Source organism: Solanum dulcamara, chromosome 1, assembly GCF_947179165.1.
Source record: "Solanum dulcamara chromosome 1, daSolDulc1.2, whole genome shotgun sequence".
In the NCBI taxonomy this organism is placed as follows: domain Eukaryota; kingdom Viridiplantae; phylum Streptophyta; class Magnoliopsida; order Solanales; family Solanaceae; genus Solanum; species Solanum dulcamara.
Genome location: NC_077237.1, coordinates 89,273,315 through 89,299,185, shown reverse-complemented (window position 1 = coordinate 89,299,185; position 25,871 = coordinate 89,273,315). Strand labels below are relative to the sequence as shown.

The window sequence follows — 25,871 nt, the reverse complement described above, 5'->3', positions numbered from 1 at the left end:
TATAAACTATTTGGATCAGTCATATCACCTCCTTCAAACTTCGAAATCTTTTCATAAAACTATGAAAAAGAACAGCGGAAAGTCACATTTGGTCCTACGAAATTTTGCAAATTTTATCATGTTTGGTCTCTCTCTAGTCTAGTGTAGTTTTTTAGGTGCCAATTCCGTTATTTTTTATTTAATTTTTGGTGCCTAGTACAATTTTATGCTGCGGTTTCTAAGATTTGATGAAACGTTTCTAGTGGTTTTTGATTATTATTTTTCCCATAACAAATAAAAAATTTGGTTCTACTCATAGAAAATCATACGAAAAAATAAGGCATTTGAAATTATCAAATGTTACATCAAGACTTGAGCAACAAATAAACTACAGAGAACCTGCGGAAAAAAAAAATACTTCTCCAAATGCAATAATGTGTGAAAATGCTGCCAGAAGTTCTCTCTTTTTCAGCGAACCAAGCTGAATCTACCTATATTGTGGCTCGAAGGCCACTCTGCCACTTACAATACATACTGATTTCTGTTATATATACAAGTGAAACTCTTGTATTACATAGTGGAAATCTTATGAGGAACAAGAAAGCATATGCATACACCCCGAGATCTTATGAGGAACAAGAAAGCATGCATACACCCGGACGATGAGCCCAAGCTGGAGGCAAGTGTGCGTATTTCTCCATGCCAGGTTGTTCATCAAATGGGCATTGCATAATCTTCAATAAATGCCGAACCTCCTCAAAATCGCCTTGTTCTGCTGCATCAATGGCATTCTGGCATAGATAGTTTCTGAGGATGTACTTTGGATTTACAGAATTCATTGAAACTTTCCGCTCCTCATCTGATACACCAGTTGTAGAGAGCTGCAAGACGTAGACAAGTGACACCATAAGTACCTCACATACAAGAACAGAACTTGATGATTTCCAGCGAAGAGTCCACACAAAACAACAGCACAAACCAATGGTGTAAGCAGTATTTTACGCAAGCGGTGTCCATCTATTATCACAACTCAACTACTCAATTTGCAAATGAGTTAACATCTAAGTTGTGCGAAGTTACAAGGCTTCTAACATTGTTTTCAAGTTGTATCAGCCTTATATATAGTGGCTATCTTTTTAAGAGAATATTGCTTACATACAACAACATACCCAGTGTAGTCCCACAAGTGGGGTCTAGGGAGGATGAGATGTATAAGGACCTAACCCCTACCTCTGTGTCCGATAGATCTTCGGCTTAAAAGGAAAGTTATTCATAGAGGGGTTGCAAGCAGAAAAAATGACAACAAAATATCAAGATACAAAGCAAAATGAAGCCACAGATAGTAGAAACACATAGAAGAACAAGAAACTATGTGATTACTAAAAATTACTACCAATAAGGAGAAAAAGGATATGGGGCAATCCCCCTGCCCCTCCCACCTAATGGGCGACCACACTATTATTAAAATACAAATACAGTGAATTTCTTTCAACGAAGAGGGGTCATCTGACACTTCTTGTAGAAGGCTGTCTCGGCCACAGCACAAACCGAGCACAAGCTGTTAAACATAAAGAGGAAGAAGCTGGATGCTAATATGACAAGCCATTTCAAATGATGAGAAGATATGAGTCACATTCAACGTCATACAAGAACGGTATCACAACTACTTTACACCCATTGCTTATGTCTACGATCTGATATTTCCTTTATGTCTTTCTTCTTGCTTTTTTAAGTCCAGGGGAGAGGGGGTTGGGAAAGATGAAGCCTTGAAGAATAAGGCAGATGTGGGGATGAATTTGAAAATCTTCCCATGGATGGAAACTGCTATCCATTACCACCTACCGTTACCGGACTCTGAGGAACAAACAAGGTGAGCAACTCTTTATCCTAAGAGAACGTTTGACAACACTTCAAGAGCAAAAGCATAAAAACTTATTATTGAAGTGAATAACAATTCAAATACGGACAGTTCCAGGACAAAGTCCTCTTTCAAAGGACCTTATGTTACCCGACCATATATTACCCTACACTCACTGCAATATTGCAAAATCTGGAGATCAAGAAGATATACTAATTCCAAACACACTATATGCTTCATTCTTATTTGAGGAAAAAATTTATAAATTGGACTGAAATGAACTTAAATGGATCAGACATACACAGTGAGGATTCATATAGCCGACCCTTGAGATTGAGGTGGCGTCGTTGTATTATTTGAATAAGGAAATTCACTGTCACATACCTCTTGTATATACGACTTTACCCAGCTTGTCCAGGCTTCCTTGCGTTCCAAACCAATATCTAAGAGAACATCCTTAAGAGGAATCAATAATTGGTCCTCTGGAATTGCAGGATCAGCATTGATGTTTGATAGAGAGCGAAAGAAATTAGTGTAATCAACTTTATCTAAGGCCATATTCTTGAGTAGTTCACCAATCAACTTTTTATTGTACTTTGCCAGACCAAGTTTCCTGGTCATGATATCTTGATAATCATCCATGAATTTGTTACCATATCTAAAGAAGTCACCAGATAAACATCAACAACAGCAAAAAAAGAGAATACTCGGGCAATCACAAAGACAAAACATTTGAGCAAATGGCCAAATGCTAGTATCTAAAGATACCTTTCCATGGCATAATCTGCCTCCTTATCACTTAGCAACTCCGCAATAGATAGAGCAGAGGTAAACTGTGCAATATTCCATAAACCTACATCTGGCTGATTTGCAAAACAATATCTTCTGCCAGGAAGATCAGTGGTATTTGGTGTGTAACTGGGATCAAAAGAGTCTAAAAAACCAAAGGGACCATAGTCAATAGTGAGTCCTAACACGCTCATGTTATCAGTGTTCATGACTCCATGTGTGAAACCAACATCCTGCCACCTGGCAATCATGGACGCAGTCCTCTCAGCAACTTCCACTGCCCATGCTGAAATAATGCACTCAAATCAATGAATGTACGGAAGCAAATTATCAAAAGTACACATGGACTGATGCACTTCTATTCTTTCTACAAGTGTACGTACTCGGATTGCTGAGCAAGGTAGCAGAGAAAAGTAGTAACCCCACTCCCCAAGTTTTTCCCTTAGCAAAACAAAAGTAAAAATACACTCGGAGACAGCAAAAACGAACTCAAATTTTTGCAAGAATACAAGCATAAATTAGAGTCACTCCAGAAACCAGCTGAATCAAAGAAGGCAAATGTAAGACTAAAAAGAATGATCTTTTAACAACAATGAAGTACTTCTGAATCTTTTTTTTGAGGAAAGAATTTGAAGCCATGGACAAAAGAGTTTCATCCCTTAATGATCATCCAAGCCATGGACAGAGGGAGTACTTGAATATGATAAAGAGCATCACCAGAAATGGAGAAGTTTGAGATTGCCATAACTCTCCTTGTGTACTCTACATGCAGTCTTTAAAAGGAGATAAAAAATTTCATAGGCAAGGGAATCCCCATATTATCTTCAAAATTAGCTATATATTTACCTGCATACTTGTTTGAAGTTATGTCCACAGCTGAATTGTCTTCATCACCCGTGTTGAGTGATATGCTTTCACTCCTAGTCATATTCTCCAAATGGGGGAAGTGATATCTAATGGCGTAGTCTGCCAAAGCACGGACAATCTCAAAATCCTTTTTTCCTCTAGAGGCATGCAGTTGATAAGAGCCAAAACGCAGAAAGGATTGGGCAACTCTGCAGACAATTGCTCCAGGTTCATCTTTGGGATTTCCACTGCATGAGACGGAAGACAATAATCAATAATGGAAATGAAAATGCACTAGAATGAACAAAGTAACAATAATATGGAGTATAACTCTAAGACATGAATCACTATGCAGACTCCAAACCTCCGGGGAAAGATGTCTATAGGTGCTTCTCATCAACTTCATCAAACTCCTCACAGTTTCATTCTTCCAAAGGCAAAGAAGATTTGCAAGCAAAGATGATACACATGATGAAGAGAACACAAAATGCAATTCAAGGCTAGCAAGATGATTTCTTGCTGATTTATTCAGCTTATGAAACAACATAAAAAATCATTGCTGAGGAACATACTCATAAAACATATCCCTCATGACATCTTTTCCTGTCGTCACTAGACAAAGTGCTCGTGTTGTTGGGATTCCAAGACCGTGCATTGCTTCACTGCAAAGGAATTCTCGGATGCTACTACGAAGCACTGCAAGACCATCAGCAAAACGACTATAGGGGGTCTTTCCAGCCCCCTTAAGCTGCAGCTCCCACCTTTGTGACTTTGAATTCAAAATCTCTCCAAGAGTTATTGCCCTTCCATCTCCTAACTGCCCGGCCCACATGCCAAACTGATGTCCTCCATAATTTTGGGCATAAGGTATCCTGCAGAATCAAGTCTAACCTTAGATGTTGTTTTATTACTAAATTTCAAAGACAAAGTTGACAAGCTTCGAAAAACTTACGCTCCCACCAATGGTGATGCCCCCGAGAATATAAGGGGAAAATCAGGCCTCTCAAATCTGAAAGATTAAAGGAAGTCTATGACAATTTCATTAAGCCACAATTAGCATGGCCATTACATACATCAAGCTTTTAAGAACTCACTCTCTAGGATTCAATTCAAGTAACTCCGCCACTGATTCTGACCATGCTACAAGCTGAGGGTTCTTGACCAGTACAGAAGGTAACACTTTCGTGTAGCAAGCATGCAACACCTACAAGCACAATGTTTGATACAGATGATGACTTGCAAAAGGATTCTACCTTCCAGTTACTGACATTTGAAATTTAATGCAAACTGCATCCCTTATCACATAGGTAACATCTACTTTCCACTTTTTTTTGCAATCTAGGAATAACTTCTATGACACACACACCAGCATGATCATATCTATTATAAATCTAACTTGTTAGCTAGTTATGAATAAACAATACTCCCACTAGCCCAATTTATACGGCACTCTTTCCATGTTGAGATATATAGAATATTTGACATAATTTAATTTCTACACGCTGACAACTTAAGTAATTCAAATTCAATATACATTTACACTTATCAAGTTTTAAACTTCAATGTGAAGCCTTCAGTACCAAAATTACATTTCAACAATTACTTCAATATTTTCTCCCAAGCTCTCACTAATGTAATACCTCTGTTCTATTATACATGACAGTTATATTTTTCGGACTTAAGATATTTGACACCACTCTCGCACAACTTTCCAGAATGCGATTTCATTAAGCTATTCAATTTTTTTATTTTGATATGATTAATCAAATTACCTTAGTATTTTCTTCCACTACCACTAATACAATATATAAGTCTAATTAACAATTTAACCTCGTGTTTGGCAAACAGAGTCACACAAATAGGACAAAGGGAGTAACAACAACAAGAAGAAACCCAGTGTAATCCCACAAGTGGGGTATGGGGAGGGTAAGATTTATGCAGCCTTACCCCTATCTTTATGGGTAGTGAAGTTGTTTCCTATTGACCCTCGGCAACCCTCCTCCTTTACCAGAGCTTGGGACCGGCAATGTGAACGAGCTCACATGGACAGAGGGAGTAACTCAGGATATTCCAACTAATTTCTCATGTCTCCAAATAAAAAATCGATCTTGAACATTCATTACTACTTAAATTTTGAGCCTTTACTATACATCTTCTCTGTCAAGTTAACTTTTCGACCAAGATTTTAGTATCTTCTTGTCAATATCACTAATACAACATAGGCATAATGCATAATCAGACACTCAAACTTGGTCTCATCTAGCAAGTACATCTAGACACCTTAACTTGATTTCAAGTGACACCTGATGCTGATGTGGCCCATAAAATATATAAGTCAAATCAACCACTTTAAACCCATAAAGAGTAATACACCCAATTAAAAAAAACACCTTTTACATTCAATCAAATAAAAAAATTCAACCTTGAATACAAAATCTTTGAGAAATTTTAGAACACAAACCTCTCTTGGAATACTATCATTTCTGGGGTCGCCAGGCAGTTCACGAACAAAAGAGTTATCCCAATTAAGCTCTTCAAGATTCAATTTAAGCTTAATTTCAACATTTTCAGTTCCTTCTAAGGTTTGTTTCTTTAAATCATCAGAAACTGAATCAACGGTGGCAGCAGAATCCATTGAAGCTGCCGTGGCTTGAGAAAACACAAAACGGTGCCCTTTTTGTTGAATTGGGAACTGAAAATGGGTTTTAGGGTAAAGAGAGGATGTGGGTCGGAGAAATTTGGCGGTGGAAGAGAGGAAGAAAGCGGTGGTGGAAGAAGAGGTGTGACAGAAGGAAGCTGAAATGTGGGAAAGCATTTTATTTTTGTGGGGACTAAAATGAATTTATTATATATATAAATATTTATAATTATAAACTTTTGAACGAGTATAATTTTATAAAGATTTCACTAGTCAATAATATAATAACTAATTATTTAATTTAATCCTTTTTATTTGTAAGATTGAAGGCTTATCTGAGCCGCACCTTTCACATTATTAGGATAATATCTATACGCTGAGTATGATTTTTCTTCTTCTTTTTTTTTTTTTGCAAAATTTTTAAACATTGGATCTTTTTCTTTTATAAAATATGAACTTCTGAGTCAAGTATTACGTTTTTTTTTTTTAAATCTCAAATGATAATTTATTTATTTTTGGAGATTTTAAGAATTGAAATTATGATCCCAAATTGCATGTGCAAATACTGATTTGAAATTATGATTTTATAATGAATGTCCAAGTGCAAGCTTAATATGTCATAAAGCTTATGAATTAGAAAAAAATCATTGAATTTTATAATCTTAAATTTAATATTCTCTCTATTTTAATTTATGTGATATTTTTTGGCTTGACGCGAAATTTAAGAATAAAAGAAAAAGTTTTGAAATTTACTGTCTAAAATAAGTAAGAGGTCGTTTGGTAGATTGTATTAAAATAATATTAAATAGAGTGTATTAGTAATGTTTGCATTAGTAATGCTTGTATTAGTTATGCTTGCATTAATTATACTTAGAATATTTCTTATGCATTGTTTGTTTTAGTGTATTAAAAAATAACATGCATTGCATAAAAAAAATTATTTACAAAAATATCTTCAATAATTATGATGGAAAAGACGTAAAAAAAGGTTTTGAGGGGCAATTGAGTCTTTAACCATAATAATGTAAGCATTAACTTCATTTGCCACGGCTAAGCGATTTCATAACCTGAGCTTTCCTTAACCAGCTGACCTTACTTCGTAACCTTAGCCTCCCTTTCTTTAGAGTTTTTTAGTTCGACTAAGTGACTTCGTAACCTCAACCTGGTTTTTTGCTTACTGTAGCATAGGCCTTCGCCACTTCAAACGAAAGATATTCCCTTTTTTTTAATTCGAAAGAGCGGGGTCTTACTTATTCAGGGGGGATGAAAGACAATTAAAGGGATCAGGGGGCTTTATGATCGGAAAAAGAGAAAGGGCGTGGTTGGTATGTCACTGGGTCGGTGGGGAAACCCGTAGGAAGGGGGGATGACCCGCCGAATTCACATCAGAAATCACGAACATGAACACAAACGAAATCTTGAATTGCGTATAAAAAGAAAACGAACCACTTCTATTCTCGGAGCTGAGGTATATGAAGAATGGCTTTTTGATCCCTAATACCTAAAAATCCATGAAAAAGTATACCAAATAAGATACTACTAATACATCTAATAGATGCATGTATTATTTTTGCTAGCACACTCTACCAAACGACCCCTAAGAGATCTTTGTGAACCTTTAATCTTGTGATTTTAGATATCTCGTGTGAGATGATGAAGTTAACGAGTTGTTAAATTAAGAAATAGATTATTTTTTAAAAAAACAAACTTAAAATAAGAAAAAAAGATAAACAAATTATTCCTCTGTATTAATTTATGTGGCTACCTAAGAGACATGATGCAAGTCTTTTAAAACACTATATCCTATAGCCAATACATAGTAAGTAGTGCTAATAATTAAGACTTTTCACCTTCTCATAGTCCGAAACATTTTCCCAATGCAAGTAAAGCCCTTTTACTTCACCATTTCAACTTTTCAAAAGTATTCCATAGAAAGAAACAAAAATATCTTCAACAATTATGATGAAAAAGATGTAAAAATGGTTTTGAGGGGCAATTGAGTCTTTAATCATAATAATGCAAGCATTAACTTTATTTGTCTTATTACTATCTAAAAATTCATGGTATTAGTAATGCAAGCCTTAATACACAATAAAGTGTATAACGCAAAATGTCATGAAAAAGTATACCAAATAAGATACTACTAATAACTAATGCAAAATGTCATGTATTATTTTTGGTAGCATACTCTACCAAACGACTCCTAAGAGATTTTTGTGTGGCTATAAACCTTTAATCTTGTGGTTTTAGATATTCCGTGTGAGATGATGAAGTTAACGAGTTGTTAAATTAAGAAATAGATTATTTTTAAAAAAAACAAACTTAAAATAAGAAAAAAAGATAAACAAATTGAATCATGAGAAGGGCATTTTAAAATAATTTGATTTTAGAAGGAAAAACAAATTATTCCTCTGTATTAATTTATGTGGCTACCTAAGAGACATGATGCAAATCTTTTAAAACACTATATCCTATAGCCAATACATAGTAAGTAGTGCTAATAATTAAGACTTTTCACCTTCTCATAGTCTTCACATTTTCCCAATGCAAGTAAAGCCCTTTTACTTCACCATTTCAACTTTCAAAAGTATTCCATAGAAAGAAACAAAGAAGAAGAGTGTAGAGCCATGAGTCCAACAACTAGAGCTAAGAAAATTAAAGAAGAAGAAAAAAGAGATGAAGAATTAAGTAGAATAAATGCTTTGTCACAAAGGCTAAAAAATCTTGCAACTTTAAATGAGATCAATGACTTTGCTCATCAATCTGATTCACGTCGTCGTAGTGTTCGATTGCAGTACTCTATAATTAGAACCATTGTTGATGGTATTTATAAAAAAAAAAAAAAAATTTAACTACTATTATATTTATTTTTCTTGTTATTTTTGATGATTTTTTTGAAATGCAGAGATAAGATGTGAACTTGTAGCTGCAGGGTCAAATAAGTTCAACATTGTGTTAAATAGCGTTGATGACTTGTATCTCAATGGTATATTTTATTAACTTCCTTATATAATGTGTGTTTATTATTTGGCGTAATTGGTAAAGTTTTTTGCTACGTGACTAGGAGGTCATGTGTTTGAGTTGCGGAAAAAACCTCTTATAGAAATGGTTAAGGTTGGGCACTGGGGTCTGACTCTTCTTCGACCTGTGCTGGACTAACTTTTTTATATATGTGTGTATATTCATGTGACTCCCTAAGCTATCAATGTGACTTCATAATGTGTTATCAATCGCCACGTGAAATTGCTGCAACAAATTGTTATGTATTTTTCCCTACTTTTCTGTCTTGGTATGTTACTGGTGAAATCGGTTTATACTTGGTTTTCCAGTTAAGAGGCCAAGAGAGCAAGTGGCAGATGCAGAGGCATTGCTCGGACTAACCAATACTGTTGTGGAATCTCTCCAATTACGTCCCAATTGTAGTATCTCACCTTCTATGTTCATCTCCTGGTTGCTTAAAGGCTACAGTTTACGAAAAGGACGTTCAATGAATGCAACAGCACATTTAATCATTGGGAAGTCATTAAAAGCTATGAATTGGGAAAAGGTCGGAGCTGATGCTTCACTCGTGTTTATGGAAGGCAAAGGTTGCAAGACAATGTAAGATTTTTATTCCTTTAATAATGAATTTAAAGAGAACAAAGAAAAATAATGTATTGAGTGCTTTCGGCTCATTCTCAGGCTTGGAGTTCTGAAAACTGAATTTAAACCAAGGAATCAGCTTTTAGCTTATAGCGGATATCAGAAGCCTAAAGTTTATCTTTCTTATCCAAGCAAGATTCCAGTTTATCGTAAAATGCCTCCGAGGAAAGTCTACCTTACTCGACCAAAATTGGTATGGTCATTTCCCCTACTTTTAATTTTTTTAGAGATTGCAGCTTCCATGTACATGTTGAAGGAAGCTAAAGCCGAGGATATCTACTGTGTTTGCAAATTAAATCGTTTTACATTGTTTGGTTGGTAAATTATCTTCCATTTGCTGAGTCTTTTTAATAGGTTGCTGGTGAAACTGTCAAGGACAGACTTGATGTTAACAAGAATATGTCAAACATATCGGAGCTCTTAAAGGAGAAGAACAGTGTGATGCTTGACAAACTTTTTTTTAGGAGAAATTCCTTTGCTCATACTGTCGAGAATTTGTTTGCACTTTCTTTTTTAGTACACGATGGGCAAGCTTCAATCTCTGCTGATGAAACTAGTTCTCATTTCCTTTGTGAGATAGGTAAATCACTCTGCCATTCTGGATGAAATATTCTACTAGGACATTAAACTAAAAGCATATCACGGGTTAATTTCACGTATATGATCAATGAACTTTATTCTATATCTGTTCGCTTGTACCTTAATGCTGGTTCCTTTCTGAATTGTAATATGATGAATCAATTCTCCAGTTCCGCGGAGCATTGCACATCGTGAAGCTATACGCCACCAGTTTATCTTGAGATATGATTACAACGATTGGAAGGTATGGTAACATAGCATCAAGTATTTTATGAATTCGGAATATTCATTAGTATCAATTTTTGTTTTTTGTCGAACTGTCCTTCCTTCAGTTGGATGTTGTATGTTGACCATTGATAAACTGCACCACAGCTGATGCAAACTTTAGTGCCAGAAGGAGAAGAGCTGATGCCTAATAGGGAATGAAGGACTGTTCTAATATACTTCACCTCTAAATATATGACTGAAAGGAAAAACTGCTACAGAGTAGGTGTCACACGCTTTCTTTTTGTGCAATATCTGGCTGTGAAGTGAAGCCATACATGAAACAATCTGCAAATGAAGGAAACCTGCTGCTAGGTAAAATGGCATGTTTTTGTATATTATCAGCTTGAAACCGATCAATATATCTTTTGGGTAAATAGTATGTTTACATGTATATGTTTTAAGCTGATCCATCTCTCTTTTGAGAAAATGTGTTATTAATATGTATGACATTTAAAGCTGTGCAAGCTGATCAGCATCTTTTTTGGGTAAATTGCCTGTTTATACGTATATATTACTGCAAGTCCTGTAAGGTGACGACTGAATTCTCTTGGAAAATACTCATTAACCTCGAGTTTAATGTGAACTCGCACTCAAAGTTGTGGCGTATTGGTTAATGAAGTGGGTTGAGAACCATGAGATCTTAGATTCAATTCCAGCAGAGACAACAAAATGACTAGGTGATTTTTTCCCATCTATCCTAGTATTGGGGACAGTTACCTGATATTTGTTTGCTGGTGGGAGGTGACATGTATTTCAAACTCTAGTAATTGAGATACACTTTACATTGAGTATAATTAATACTCTGCAATGAGACAAAGCCATCATTTTTTCCCCTCCAACGTACATATCCATTTCTTGATCTCATTGTATATTTCTCGATCACATTTTAATGAGCTAATTTTAGAGTGATGAGAAAATTGGAACAGTTGCTAAGGTAGCCCCGGCATCAACAATGAAAATAAGTACCTGACAACTGATGTTAAAACCGGATCGTCGTTCCAAGAGTTCTTAGAGGAATGGTTCTTAAAGTAGCATTATTGAACCATCCTTTCTCCATAAGACTCTCTGTTATCTAAGAGTTGAAAATTCTTGGTGATATTGTCAACTCCCAATTCAAGTGCCATAATCTGCCATTCAATTATTTGAATTATTAATTAAGTTGCCATAACATAGAAGAAAAAATGGAAAACAAAGATACTGACTAGCTAGCTACCTTAGTGACCATGTTAAGAGCAATCTTCGAACAAGCATAATCAAGAAACCCTGGTAATATCCTCGATTCAGACCAAGAACTGAATAGATGTTAATAACAGATCCTCCACCCTGTTTAGCATCATGCATACCTCTACATACATAGTTTGACACCAACCATGCCCCTCTGAGGTTCGTCTTAAAGGTATGTTCCCACTTCTCTTACAATTCTAGTGAAGAGCGCACACTACCTATACAAAGTAGTCAGATTAACCATCTATTTTTTTTGGGGTGGGGGGTGGGGGGTGGAGGGTGGAGGGGGATCGAACCCTCACTACAAGGTAAAACTTTAGGAAACCAACCAACTGAGCTACTAAGATTTCTCAATTAACCATCTAATTTACATGCTCAATAAAATTTCCTACACCAGAACTAGGGGCGGAGCTAGGATTTCATGCAAGTGGATTAAGAAAACAACAATATATCCAGTGTAGTCCCACAATCCTTAACATTCAAACCTATGAAACACTGGAATCTTCTCTTATATCAAGTGGATTCAACAATTTGTAAGAAGATTATATTACCTATAATGCCTGCATTCTTAACCAAGGTATCAATGCGTCCTAAGGCTTCCCAAGATAATTTTACAGCAGCCTCAATAGTAGCACCATCAGCAGTGATGTTGAGCTGGATGGCGACTGCACGCCAGGCCAAGCCCTCCAAATTACTAATCTCGTGGCATAGAGATGTCAGCAAGTAGGATCCTGCAACCGGCTTTCGCCAAGTAAAGAGAGAACTCTCGCCCGATTCCCGAAGACGCCCCTGTCACCATCGCTACTTTTCCACGGCTCCATTTTACTTAGGTATGTATGGAGCTCGAATAATGTGATAATGCAGAGATTTACTACAGTTTATAGCTGTAAAAATTCATTAATTAGATTTGAATTAACAGGTGAATAAGAATAAATCATGTAAAAAAAGATTTTAACTTTTTTGAATAAACAGAATTATTGAATGTGGGATATAAGGATTATAGAACTGAATCTAAAGTACATGAATATTAGTGCATATGCAGAGGTCTGCTCACCTCTTGCATAAAATTACAAAAGAAAGAGTGCCAATTTCAAAGCCCTTTTTGCAATTGGTGACATCAAGAAGGCTATCCCTGCTCATTGCTTTCAACGATCTCTCATTCGCTCGTTCAGTATCTGCATGGATACATTAGGTTGAATCCATAAGGATGAACATCGTGTTGCTGATGGAAGATTATTGGTAAGCTTAATGTTATCATTTTCCCCCTTATGATAGTGGTATCCCAGTAAGCGTATACGCATCTCAACTAATTCCACAGTGTATCTACTATCTCCCATTATTATATATAGCGGGTAATTTGTACATCATGACTTGGAAAAATGAGAAGAAATCACATGATATTTTCTATCTCCGCTAGAATCTGAACTTGAGACCTCATGATAGCTTAATGTAATCACTATGGAAGGCTTATTGGTAGGTGTGTTTATTAACTACTATGTTAATTAAAATACATTTCACTTCGATAACTGAACAATATAATTAATACAACGAGACAAAACCAACATACATATCCATTTGTTGTTCACAATTGTATATTTCTCGAGCCAAGGGTAAGGTCTGTGCCCACTCTATCCTCTTCCCTCATAAGATTACATTAGATATGTTGTTGTATTATATATTTCTTGATAAACAAATCCATCAGTTTCAACGTTTTCATGTGTTAAATTTTAGAGTGATGAGAAAATTGGAACACCTGCTAAGGTAGTTCCCCATCGACAATGAAAATATTGCCGGATACATATTCTGAGGAATCATAGATTATCTGACAACTGATGTTAAAGCCGGATATGTAGTAAAAATATTGCTCAATTATTTTTTGATAGCATAAGAGTATATATATACTCTGATAGTATCATGGAGGTTATACAAATACAGACATGGGATTGGTCACGCGAAGAAGTGGCGGGTCGTGCTATAATTACTTTGGGCCTTTGGTCCAGGATAAATAAGTTAGGGTAGATCCAATTTAAGTAAATAGTTTACCCTCTTAATCTATTTTGTATAATTTTCCTTTTATTAAATAATATACTAATAATAAAACAAGTATTGGACGAAGTTTTGATAATGGACAAAAACACTTATACGATATATTCTACAAAAGTGTCGATTATTTTTTGTTCATTACTTCGATATTATTATTATTTTGTCCCCAGATCTGAATCTGTATTTAATTACTCCACTTCCTCCGATTTCTTTTATCTGTCCACTATATTAAAAATAGATATTTATTTTACTGTCACTTTTCACATGTCAAGAATTTTTTTTTTTTTTTATATTTTACCCTCAACATTAATGGGAGATAATAAAAAGTAAGAATCCTGAGTATGAAGGAATACTTTTCTACATAGATATGTAAGTAGGCCATGATTAAAAGTCTTTTTTAAGACATTACAATATTGAACAGAGCACAATATTAGATTTGTTCTTATTTTTAAAAATTATTTAGTACATGTGTCAATCTGTAATTGTTACTTTTACATGTTAGCTAAATTTGTATTTCACACGCAAGCTGTATACTGGATCCCAAATTTAAATGTGTATAGATATCTATATGTCTTTTTGCATTTACAAATTCAATGGTCTTTGCAAATGGCTCCTCTACGGTGACGATATGGTTAGTTCATTGTCAGTTTTAAATTCATGTGATAATAAGATTTTTAAAACTTACTTTTTAAAACTGTCATAATATTTGTATTGTTAAAAAAACTCATCATATTAAGTTGAATTATTATCAAATTAGAAAGAGGTCATTCTTTCTAGCTAATTAAAAAGGAAATAAAATCACATAATCTAGAACGGTATGTATATAGTAAATATGTATCGACAAATAGGAAGTATCACTCATCCACACCAAATTGTGATTGTCACATAAGTAAATATTTATTTTATTGCACAATCGGATTTAACATTACATTAGTAACAACTAATTAAAACCAACATTAACAATAAAATACAACAAAAACACAATATAAAATACTTGCACCTTATTAGGTTAAACATCATTTAACCAATTCCAAATTTCCAAGTAATGAGTTATTGGTATTCAACTTTTAAAGCTTGTTTTTATACCAATAAACACCTCTCCCTTGTGATCCTTCATCTTTTTCCACATAGATGCACTCCTTGGTATCCCTCCACATTGCCTTAAAAATTGGAGTATCGTCAACTTGGTAGTATTCTCCTAGCAATGGTTTAATAGCGTTGGTGGCCTCCATTGCATGATAATGTGATATGTATGAGAATATATGATGCAAAACATGTGTATCTGTAACATTGTGGAACACCTTATTTAGCACACCATAGTCTCTGTCTACCGTAGCTAGAGCTCCTCTTAGATAATCCCATTCCGATGAATCATAATGTGGCAATGAAGCGTGAGTGTGGTGCAAAAGAGTGATCAACACTATGAACCCATTCACAATAAGGAGGGGAACTCCATAGATGCATACAAGCCAAGTTAGTCCTTGTGTCAAAGCAAGGCGGTACAACACATAAGTAGCTGCAATCACACCTGCATCTGAGATGTAGATTTGTAGTCTCTCGCGGTTTGAATATATTGGGCTATATGGATCGTAGTGACATGCAAAACGATCATATTTTTTGCCGGAGATATTGAAGACCAAGTATAAAGGCCAGGCAAAAGTGAGGGTGAAGGCAAGTACGAATATTCGTCCTAGTGGATTGTTCAAGTATTTGTAGTACCATCTTAGTTTGGATTTAAACCTAGGTATGTAAACTTCATCATTCTCAAGGGAACCTGTGTTGGCATGGTGACGACGATGACTATGTTTCCATGCAAAATAGGGAGTTAAAAGAGCAGAGTGAAGGATAAGACCAACAGTGTCATCTACCCATTGGTAATCACTGAAGCCATGATGGCCACATTCATGGCCAATGACCCATATTCCAGTGGAAACACAACCTTGAACGATCCAATAAGCAGGCCATGCAAGGTAAGTTAATGGGGATGGAAGGAGGTGGAAGTAAGTGTTGGCGATATAATAGAAGATGGAGACAAGTATGAGATCCTGAATAAGATAGGAGAAGGATCGAATAAGAGAACGTTGGAAGCAGTGAGGGGGAATGGCCTTCTTGATATCACCAAGTGTAAAAGGAGGCTTTGAAGATGGAACTCTTTGGAGATGATTTTTCTTTTCTTCATTTTTAGTTGTTGGAGTAGACATATTTCCACCAGCTCCCATTTTGTATTATCCTGCCTCCTCAATCCTAAAATCTGCATCAATTAAGTTTGTCTCAAATTAATCTTGGTTCACTATTATATATATAAAAAAATCATTAAGTAAATATGCAAAATGTATCAAACAGAAAATAATTCAATCATGGAAAATCAAACATAAATGTTTCTTTAGGAAAAGAAAAACGTTTAAGTTCATAGTTTTTTGTTAGGATAATAAGCGTTTAATCCTAACCGAACAGTATGAAAACCAATATCATAGGTGACATTATCTTAGCCTTACTCTGTTCTTTAAGAAAAAGAGAGAGATCAGATGCCTTGATTCTCAGTGGTTTCTCACTTTGTGAAAATACTATGTGTATATATAATAGCTATATGTATGTGGGACTCACTGGCCATCCTATTTTGACCAATCCATACACAATTGCCAATTTTATTAGCTCATCAATGGAAAATTTAGATCACAACAGGACAGACATTTGCTTGGCAGCTTCACATGCATATTATTTTACTTTCCATAATCTAATTTAACCTGAAATAATAGTTTATTTGACTATCGGCCATGTAAATTAGAATGGAGAAAGTCTACTAGCATATCGAACGTGCTTTATTGAACATTCCTATAGAGTATTCCTTGAAACTCAGAGTCTTAGAATTTTGTGAACAACTTTTTCTCTGGCGACTTTATTAATCGCCACTAAAAGTTAGGTTTTCGTGACAACTTAAAATGTCGCCACAAATGGTCAATGTTTAGTGACAATTAAGTAGTGTCGCCACGAAAGGGTTTCACGGCAACTTTATAATTAAGTTGCCACAAATATAAGACTCAATTTTCCGTGACTTCTTTACAATATTATACTGTCCTATATATGTATGATATATCGTAAGAGTATTAAAAGTTACTGCCGTTTCGTATTTATATACAATGTACTGGTTAATGTCTACGTACCCCCTTCTCAACCAATCATGACCTCAAGCCAATATAACTTGGGTGAATGGATTTATAAAAAAAGATATATATAATTTGTGGCAAGTTGATTATTCATTTGTTAGTCTCCACAAAAAAGGTTTCAATCAAGGGAGGATCTCAGCAAACCTTGGTCGCCACAAAAAGTCTTTTATATATGGACTCTCTGGTTAGTTTGGTCTCCCCCAACGGTCATTTTTCTTGTAGTGAGACTGTTAGCACTTACAGGAATAACATTACTTCAAAAAATGTTTTAGAACTACAGATAGCAAAAGAGAAAATTGGAGATAACATACTTTTAAAAAAAATAAATTACGCAATCAAGTAATTGGAAACTCGATGTAGAGCTCCAACTTTGTATGTTTTATACATCAATAAAATTAGATTCACCTAATCGCATTTGATTTCATAACTTTGAATATGAAAGGTTATATGTTTGATTTTAGGTTTGGCTAGTGATGTTGGAGAAGTTTGTGAATTATATATCAAAACTTTAATAATGTAATTAGAGAATATTCAATTTAGGGGAGAAGTTGGTGCATCATTAAACTTTCTCTCCATTAATAAAATATAATATTTAATTCTTATACTTTATATAAAAGTAGAATTGAATGGGTTTGGTAAGAGTAAAGACTCGAATTATCAATGCCACAAGATAAGAAAAGCAAGTCGTGCAGCGCACTGTACACCTACTTCATGAGGTTCTATCACTGCAGTGCTCAGTTGTCGATTTTTTATTACTTAAGTCATCGAAGCGAATTTTTTTTTTAATAAAATATGTCTCGTCTGCATTAAAATTTAAAATTTGTTATCTATCTGATCTTGCTGGGTAAAGGAATTAATGAGATGCCTATAAATTAGACTATAGTACATGATATATAAATTGAACTGATCACTTTAAATCATATATACAAGTTCTTATTTGTATTAGATTCATCTCTGCGATGATATATACAAGATTACTTCTTAATTTTGTTAATTATAGAGCTCTTTATGCTAACTAATAAGGATAACTTTGTGAGAAAATAATTATAATTTATTTCACAATATTATGTGGGGAAATAAATACAATTTATTTCTCAATTTTTTGCAAGTCTATGCCATTGTATTATTTCCTTTATTTATATTGTAAGATGTTGTTTAAGAATCATCACTAGCTAAAAATGTTGTATTATCTTTTTCTTTTAAAAGAAGAAAATCATTTTCATTCTTCTCTGTTACAATTTTTGGATCTTTAATTCTACCAAAAGCGTTTCAAATTTATTTATGTTAAAAATAAATACGTAACAAACTTCAAATCATATTGATATTGAAGAGAAATTAAGATGATTGAGAGGAGTTTTTTAAAAAAACATCTATATTTATTTATACACAATAAATGGACCAAAAAAATGGTATAAGATTAAAAAAAATTATAAAATAGTCGATCTAACCGAATCAATTAGATCCGAACAAAATTGTCGGCTTCATATTAATTTTTTTTTCCTAAAGTGCTTTAGATTCCAGTTTCATCATTATTAAAACTTTGATAATGTATTTGTTTTACGTGTTTTTTTATTATGTAATATTATTATACACATCAAATGCTTTATTTAGTTGCTACTTGTGTTTTTTTTAATTATTTTCAGTATATTTTTTGCTATTATATTTATTTTACATGTTTGATTTTTGATATGCTTTACTTTAGTTGTGGATCATGCGAAAACAATCTCTTCACTTTTATAAGGTAGGAATAAAGTTATGTACATACCATCCTATACCATCCTCTCTCGCAGTGGTAAAAATAGAATTTTTGTTAATTACATTCAAAATTTAATATATATATATATATATATATATATATTTATATATGAAATTAAAAATATTTTTCAACCTAGCTATATACTTTATATAATTTTTTATGTATTTTTCAATGAATGGTATTCAACTAGGCACACTTCACATGTGGTTTGTAAGATTATACTGGTGTAGGTGCAGTGTGACAATAGCAATGTACCTTTAATAGAGGGAACGAAAGTTAGCAGCCAAATATGACTATTTAGCTAATGTTTATTTTACTAGCAGCCAACTATGACTATTTAGCTAATGTATAATTTACTATCAATATTATTTTGTATCTTTTAATTAATTCACACATTTTTGACTAATTATAGACAAGGATAGAATTATTTAAGGAGTTAGTTCAGTTATATACTTCTAAATAATTTTGACAAAATTGTTAACGTAGTATTGAACAAAATTAAGAGCCCATGCATGTAATTAACTACTTCATGCACTATCAATTGTCCCCATATATATATATATATACAGACACACCTACCAAATGTGTCAGATGAATCAGACATCTATCAATAAAAACATATTATATAGTTCATCGTAATTCATCTCAAATGAAATTTAATATCTGGCTTTCAAATAACGCTGGAAAAATTACTCACCGTTTGATGTTTACATTAGGTTTTAGTAATTTGCATGACATGTGTTTTCAGATATAATTGATGCATTCTAACTTTTACTTAATTATTTGGTGGTGGCTATCAATGTAATTTAAAATGAAAAGAGTAAATTATGTGGTTTGATTATATTTTTCCTAATAATGGATCTTGAAGCACGTCAATATAGATTTGTTCTAATTTTAACTTGTTTATTCTCTTTTAATTAATTCACACATTTTGACTAACTATAGATAAGGATAGTACTATTTGGACATGCTAGTAAGGAAAACTGCCACATTATCAATGAAACTATTGGAAATTTCTGTCTAGTGTCAGGACAAGTGGTTAACCCAAATAAATTTAAACTTATCCTCTCAAAAAATTGTCCGGACTTGCTCCAAAATAAAATTTCCTCATTATTAGGTATTAAAAATGGTAGACATTTTGAAAAATACCTAGGCTTTCCAATATCTCACCAAAAAAGATCGGCTAATGATTTTTAATCTATACTTGATAACATGAAAAACAAAATGGCGGGATGAAAAACAAAATTTCTAAATATAGAGGGAAGAACAACCCTAGCAAAAGCTTGCCTCAACAATATCCCGACTCATGTTATTCAAATTAACAAGCTCCCCAAAAGCATCACCAATAAAATTGATCAACTACAAAGGAATTTTATTTGAAGCTCCACCAGCGATAAGAGAAAACTAATTAGGCATATTTTTCTTGAATGCTCAAATGCCAAAAAACTTTGGCAAACGTTGGGAGCTTTCTACAAGATTAACCTAATCATTAATACAAATAACCATGACTAGCTAAAGAACCTAAAGGAACTCAATCTCAAAATCTCTAACAAGAGAATAAATTGGGAAGAGCTCTTTCCCTTCGTAATGTGGAATATATGGTTAGTAAGAAACAATAATCATCACAACAACTCCCGTGAACAAATATGTTTGAACCATCTTATGAACCACGCCCTGGAATACTACCACCTTACACACTGTCCAAAAATTACTAATAAATACATAGTCACTCATCCAAGATGTAAACCCCCTCTAATCGGCTACAAACTAAATATGGATGGCTCTAACATCTCTACAGGAAAAGGAGGGATCAGAGGAGTAATTAGAATTTGTGAAGGAGATAGGGTAATAGGATACATGGAAAATCTCTATAGAACAAATAGTATAACAGTGCAACTATTAGCATTGGTATAAGGGTTAAAAATAGCTTTGGATAGGAATCTCATACCCCTGAAAATCCATACGGACGGTAAGAAAATCCTAAATTTAGTACTAAATGATCACCCATCTTACACAAATATTTTATCTGATTGCAGGGATCTACTACACCGTCTGGAGAACCCCCCCCCCCCCCCAATACATCATAGCTACAGGGAGGAAAATAGAGTGGCGGATGCACTTGCTAAGGAGGGTACCAAATTGTCGCAAACCAACTCCTTTTTTTGCTGGGAAGTTTCACCGATGTTTATCTTGGAGAAGGTAAAGGTATACAAGACTGGAACTTTATTTGTTAGACTAACAAAGTCACCTTGTGATAGAATTTTTTGTAATAGTAATAGTACTGTTCTACCCCCAAACACTAACAGCAGTATAGCACTGTCACTCGATCTCTCGTAATGATGTATATTAAATATTAATATAATTATCCTTTCTTACCCCCCCAAAAAAGAAGAAGGTAAGGATAGAATACTTTAAGAAGTTAGTCGTTTGGTACGCGAGATAAGATAAGATATTTCAAAATTAAATTTGAAATACTTCATCCGTTCCTTTTTAGTTGTTAATTTGTCATGTATATTAAAAGTACTTGTTCCAATATAGTTGTCAATTTAAACAACCAAGAGATAATTAATTATATGTTTCCAACTTTGTTCTTTAGCATTCATTATTTTAGAATTAAGAGGCATGTAAATAGATAAAGTTAAAGAATTAATAAGGGATATATTAGTTAAAGTACACTCTCCTAATTAAGTTTTTCTTAAGGGATTGTGCAAAACTTTATCATGACAATTAAAAAAAATGATGGAAATAAGATTTATATTATATTTAGTTAACATTAACAATATAAATTTACTCATGTAATTTATCTAGCTTGAAATTATTTTATCATAATTCTCAGATAAAATAAATTAGTTTAAAAATTATAACTCAAAATAATTTAGTTCATGTATCAAACAAGTTGATCCAAAATTGAGCTCTAGTTTAGATTTCAACAGCTACCAAATGGGTCAGATTAAAGATGATATATATATTACCTAAAACAAACATATGACAAAGTTTGTTTTATTCCAAAATTATTATCTTTATTCTACATATCGAACGATTTCATCTCAGTTTATGCATCTCAATTTATGTGATGTTCCTGCCATCCTTGTCTAATTTTACGTGGAGACAGATTGTTTATAGATGTTTAAAAGAATCAAAATTTTGTATTCAGATTTCTGTGAATAATAGTTCAGTATAGTTGAGAAAAATATATCATATGGTTCTTTTTAATTCACTTCTAATGAACTTATACATCTAGCTTTCAAATAATGCTAAAATGAATGTATTGTCAGTTTTGTGATTAATTATTAATTAAAACTTTTGTCCAGTTGAGTTGACTGATTAATTATTACTCACCAATTGCAAATTAATATAATGTATATACCTAGTATTAGGAATATAATTAATAAAAATAATATTATATAATGTATCTTATAAGCTCGATTCATGTGATGCTCCATCCTCCTTTTCTTACATTTTTGGACGTTTTTATTTTGTCATATGTTATTATATATATCATACAATTTTATTAATTGATAAAAAAAATATTATGTGGTATTCCTGGTACCTACATACCATAAAAATACATTTTCGAAGAGACCAAGACCTTGAAAAGGTATCACTTTAAGTTATAAGGCTTACAATCTAAATATATTTAAGTTGCAAGTGTCATTTAATTTACACCTGATTTTTTTTAAAAAAAAATATATCGTATGTGATTGAAGTTTAGTCATTTTTATTAGGCGGCTAAAGTTTAATTATTTCTACTTAATTAACTTCAGTCATTTGTTGCATGAATTTCTTTTTTTTTCTATCATATGTAATTGAACTTCAGTTATATTATATATATATATGCCCAAGTTCGAGTAAAAATAAAAAAAACCTGAAGTTTTTTCTAGTTTCATAACCACATATCTAAAGTGAATATATATGTAAACATTTTAAAAGATAAGTATAAATTAAATAAGATGTCAAAATAAGCGGCCCTGAAATTATTAACCTTGTTGGAATTGAAAATTGTAACCAAACATCGAATAAATTGAATAATACAAAACTGCAAGTAAAGATTAATACAAAAGATTCCATATGTTTGGATATATATAAGTAATTTATTTTCGCATTTTTTTGGGTCAAAAAGATAAAAATTTATTCAACATTTTCGCTTTTGCTTTTACTTATTGTGATGGTAGTTGTGATTGTAATTTAAAATGAAAAAAGAAATACAATTATGTGGTTCAATTATCCTAATAATAGATTCAATAAAATCTAATTACAACTTGATTTATTTTCTTCTAATTAATTCGCACATTTTTTGACTAACTATAGTCAAGGCTATTTGGACAACTTGAAATTGTTAAAGTAGTATTAAACAAAATTAAGAAGGCATGTGTTTTGACTACATGAACTATTCTCCATTTATATGTATTTTTCTCTAAAACCAAATGAGTCAGATGAAAAAGAGATACTTAAAATTTAAATTTTGCAATTTAATTTAGTATAATTGATAAAAAAAAAAATTATGGGGTAATCATGGTGCCTACCTATCAAAAAAATAATGAAGTGGTTGTGCTAATTAAATCATAAAGTTGGGAGGAGGATATTGCGTATGTAGGTTGTGGTTGTGCTAATTAAATCATAAAATTGGGAGGAGGATATTGCGTATGCATGTAGGTTGCAAGTGCCACTAAGGTTGTACAAAAATCGAATTGATTGATAAATTGAATTGAAAAAAAATACTATCGGTTTATTATTATTACTTATTGAGTTAACGGTTAATTAATGATTTTATAAAAATATTATTGAGTTATCGATTCGATATTGACTTTTTAATATTAGTTATTGGATAAAACGATAACCAATTCAGTCTATAATAATTTACTATTTTAATTTTTACTCATAAACAAATATAAAAAAAAATTAATATAAATATATAATCATTATATCATACTATCAGTACCTTACACAACTCACACTTCACACTACTTCACAGTTCACGTTGTTGCTTTAGGTTCACAACGTCAAAACTCAAAACCTAAAGAACTAAGAACTGTAGCGCCTACGTTTTGCATGTTGCAATGACGACAATAAGGGTTAGGCCGACGGTCAGGGTTGTAAATTGAGAGTTTAATTTCTTTCTTGTTTTATTTCTCTTCTTCTCCCTTTATTGATTTCTCCTCTTCTCCGTACCCACTTTCTCTAAACATTTAAGTTCACTGGTAAACAATTAGGAGATTATTTCATCATAATTGGGGTTAAATCTGATGAGCATTTGAATATTTTTCTTTAGAAACTCTTTTTCCTTTTTCAGTAATGTTCAAGATTTTCGAAAATTGTTGGAGAAGTCATATATTTTTTTTTGAAAATATTTTTTTATTGGTTAAACTGAAAACCGAACCATTAAAGACCAAAAATCGATAAATCAAAAATCGATAACAAATATTTTATTGTTTGGTTATTAATTTATCATATTTTGAAAATCGAAACCGATAAATCGAACCTAACCGATCGATACACACCTCTAAGTGCCACTAAAACTTTAGATTAGTTTGTTTGGTTAAAAAACTAATGTCCCTATTAAAAAAAATTTAATTCTATAAGGAGTGATCTTGAATTTTGGTTACGTTGAAATATCCCTATAAAAAAAATTGTTGGTCAAATTTTTGTTGTTCATTAGACAGATTGTGGACATAAATTTAGACTATTATGAGATAGGAGTATGGGACAGTTAAATAAGTGAAGATTTTATTAATTTTTTCAATTAATCATAAGTTATGCCGCATATGTTTAATGCTGCATGTGTTGTTGTATTGTTCACAAATTATGACGAACGAAGCAAGCCTTGCTATTATTCATTCTACCTATTGTGATAAAAGGTCATTTTAATTATAATCCACAAATCATTATTCTACACCTTTTTAACTGATCAAGATTATGTTGTTAAATTATTTTCAGTTCAAAAAAACAAATTAAATTTGAGGTAAGATATCGATTCAACTAAAAAAATCCTCCTCAATAGACAATACATTACACTATCTTTTGTTTCTTTAACATACTAAAATGTCCTAAATTTCGATCCTGCCTCATAAGCAAATTAATTATGCACACATTCCACTAAATTTATGTCTGACGGACAACAAAACTTTTATCCTGCGAAGTTTTTAAGTTGAGGTCATTTTTCAAATATATTTTGTTAAGTATGCATGGAAAACAAAAAAATCAAGACAATCCTTTTATTAGTATCCTGATTTTTCAATTTTCTAGTTCGTTTTCAAATATTTCACTTGCAAATAAAGATGTTTTAGTGTATAATTAATTGGCATTTTCCTATGATGTATTAAGAAAAAACTTAAATTTGAATCAATAAATCATTTTTTATTTTTTAAAAATTGAAAGCAGGAAAAGAAAAAAATGGAAGAAAGAATTACGAAACAAAATTAAACTCTCAAGGTGAAAGTTCAATACCTAATCAACGATTTTCCTATTAATTATTTTTCAGCATCAACTTTCACCCACAATCTTCAAATATCACAATTTTTTTTCCAAATTATATTACTACAAATAAATGATTAAATACAATCCTACAAACCTTTTTTTTTTTACTAACTTTATTGCTATGCCTCAATCTCGAATTAATTTGAAAATATCTGAATTCTCACTATATATCCATACCGGCTTATTTAGACCTTTCTCAATTAATTCAATATTTCTATCATCATATGTTTTAGTTCTCTAACACTAAAAGTTTTCAGCATTTTCTAAGTGTATACAAATCTCTAAAAGAACTAAAAAACTCCTAACAAATATTGAACTTGAGGTGTATAGATCATCAAATCTTCATTTTTTTTTAAAAAAAAATAAATAAATAAGGCAAGTCGCCCTCCATTGGTAAACCACACACAGAAAAAATTATTGTAACAGCCCTAACCTCACAATTTGAGTATTCGTGTTTTAATTGGGTTTAGAATGTGTTTATATGTTGATATGTACAACTATTTACGCCTTGTTGGTATAGTTTGAGTTTAAGTCTAAAGGGATTCAGACATGTCTTGGATAAGTAATTAGAAACTTGAAATTATAGTGCACCAACAATAAACTGATTGTTAC

The 25,871-nt window shown here is 32.7% G+C and overlaps 2 protein-coding genes and 2 pseudogenes across 2 annotated transcripts; 1 reads left to right on the top strand and 3 right to left on the bottom strand.

Moving 5' to 3' along the window:
• Positions 1 to 302: 302 nt before the first annotated feature.
• LOC129884504 (uncharacterized) lies at positions 303 to 6,317 on the bottom strand. Its single transcript, XM_055958801.1, has 8 exons — positions 5,934 to 6,317; positions 4,567 to 4,676; positions 4,425 to 4,481; positions 4,045 to 4,344; positions 3,473 to 3,720; positions 2,606 to 2,912; positions 2,222 to 2,495; positions 303 to 860 (listed from the first exon to the last, which is right to left on the bottom strand). Exons 1-8 carry the CDS (start codon positions 6,285 to 6,287, stop codon positions 606 to 608), a joined length of 1,905 nt encoding a protein of 634 aa, XP_055814776.1. The 5' UTR covers positions 6,288 to 6,317; the 3' UTR covers positions 303 to 605.
• A 2,404-nt stretch (positions 6,318 to 8,721) lies between these two features.
• LOC129891143 (non-structural maintenance of chromosomes element 4 homolog B-like) lies at positions 8,722 to 10,943 on the top strand (annotated as a pseudogene).
• Positions 10,944 to 11,527: 584 nt separating this feature from the next.
• LOC129895615 (uncharacterized) lies at positions 11,528 to 13,159 on the bottom strand (annotated as a pseudogene).
• A 1,584-nt stretch (positions 13,160 to 14,743) lies between these two features.
• LOC129891137 (delta(12)-fatty-acid desaturase FAD2-like) lies at positions 14,744 to 16,390 on the bottom strand. Its single transcript, XM_055966400.1, has 2 exons — positions 16,361 to 16,390; positions 14,744 to 16,116 (listed from the first exon to the last, which is right to left on the bottom strand). Exon 2 carries the CDS (start codon positions 16,082 to 16,084, stop codon positions 14,933 to 14,935), a length of 1,152 nt encoding a protein of 383 aa, XP_055822375.1. The 5' UTR covers positions 16,085 to 16,116; positions 16,361 to 16,390; the 3' UTR covers positions 14,744 to 14,932.
• Positions 16,391 to 25,871: the final 9,481 nt, after the last annotated feature.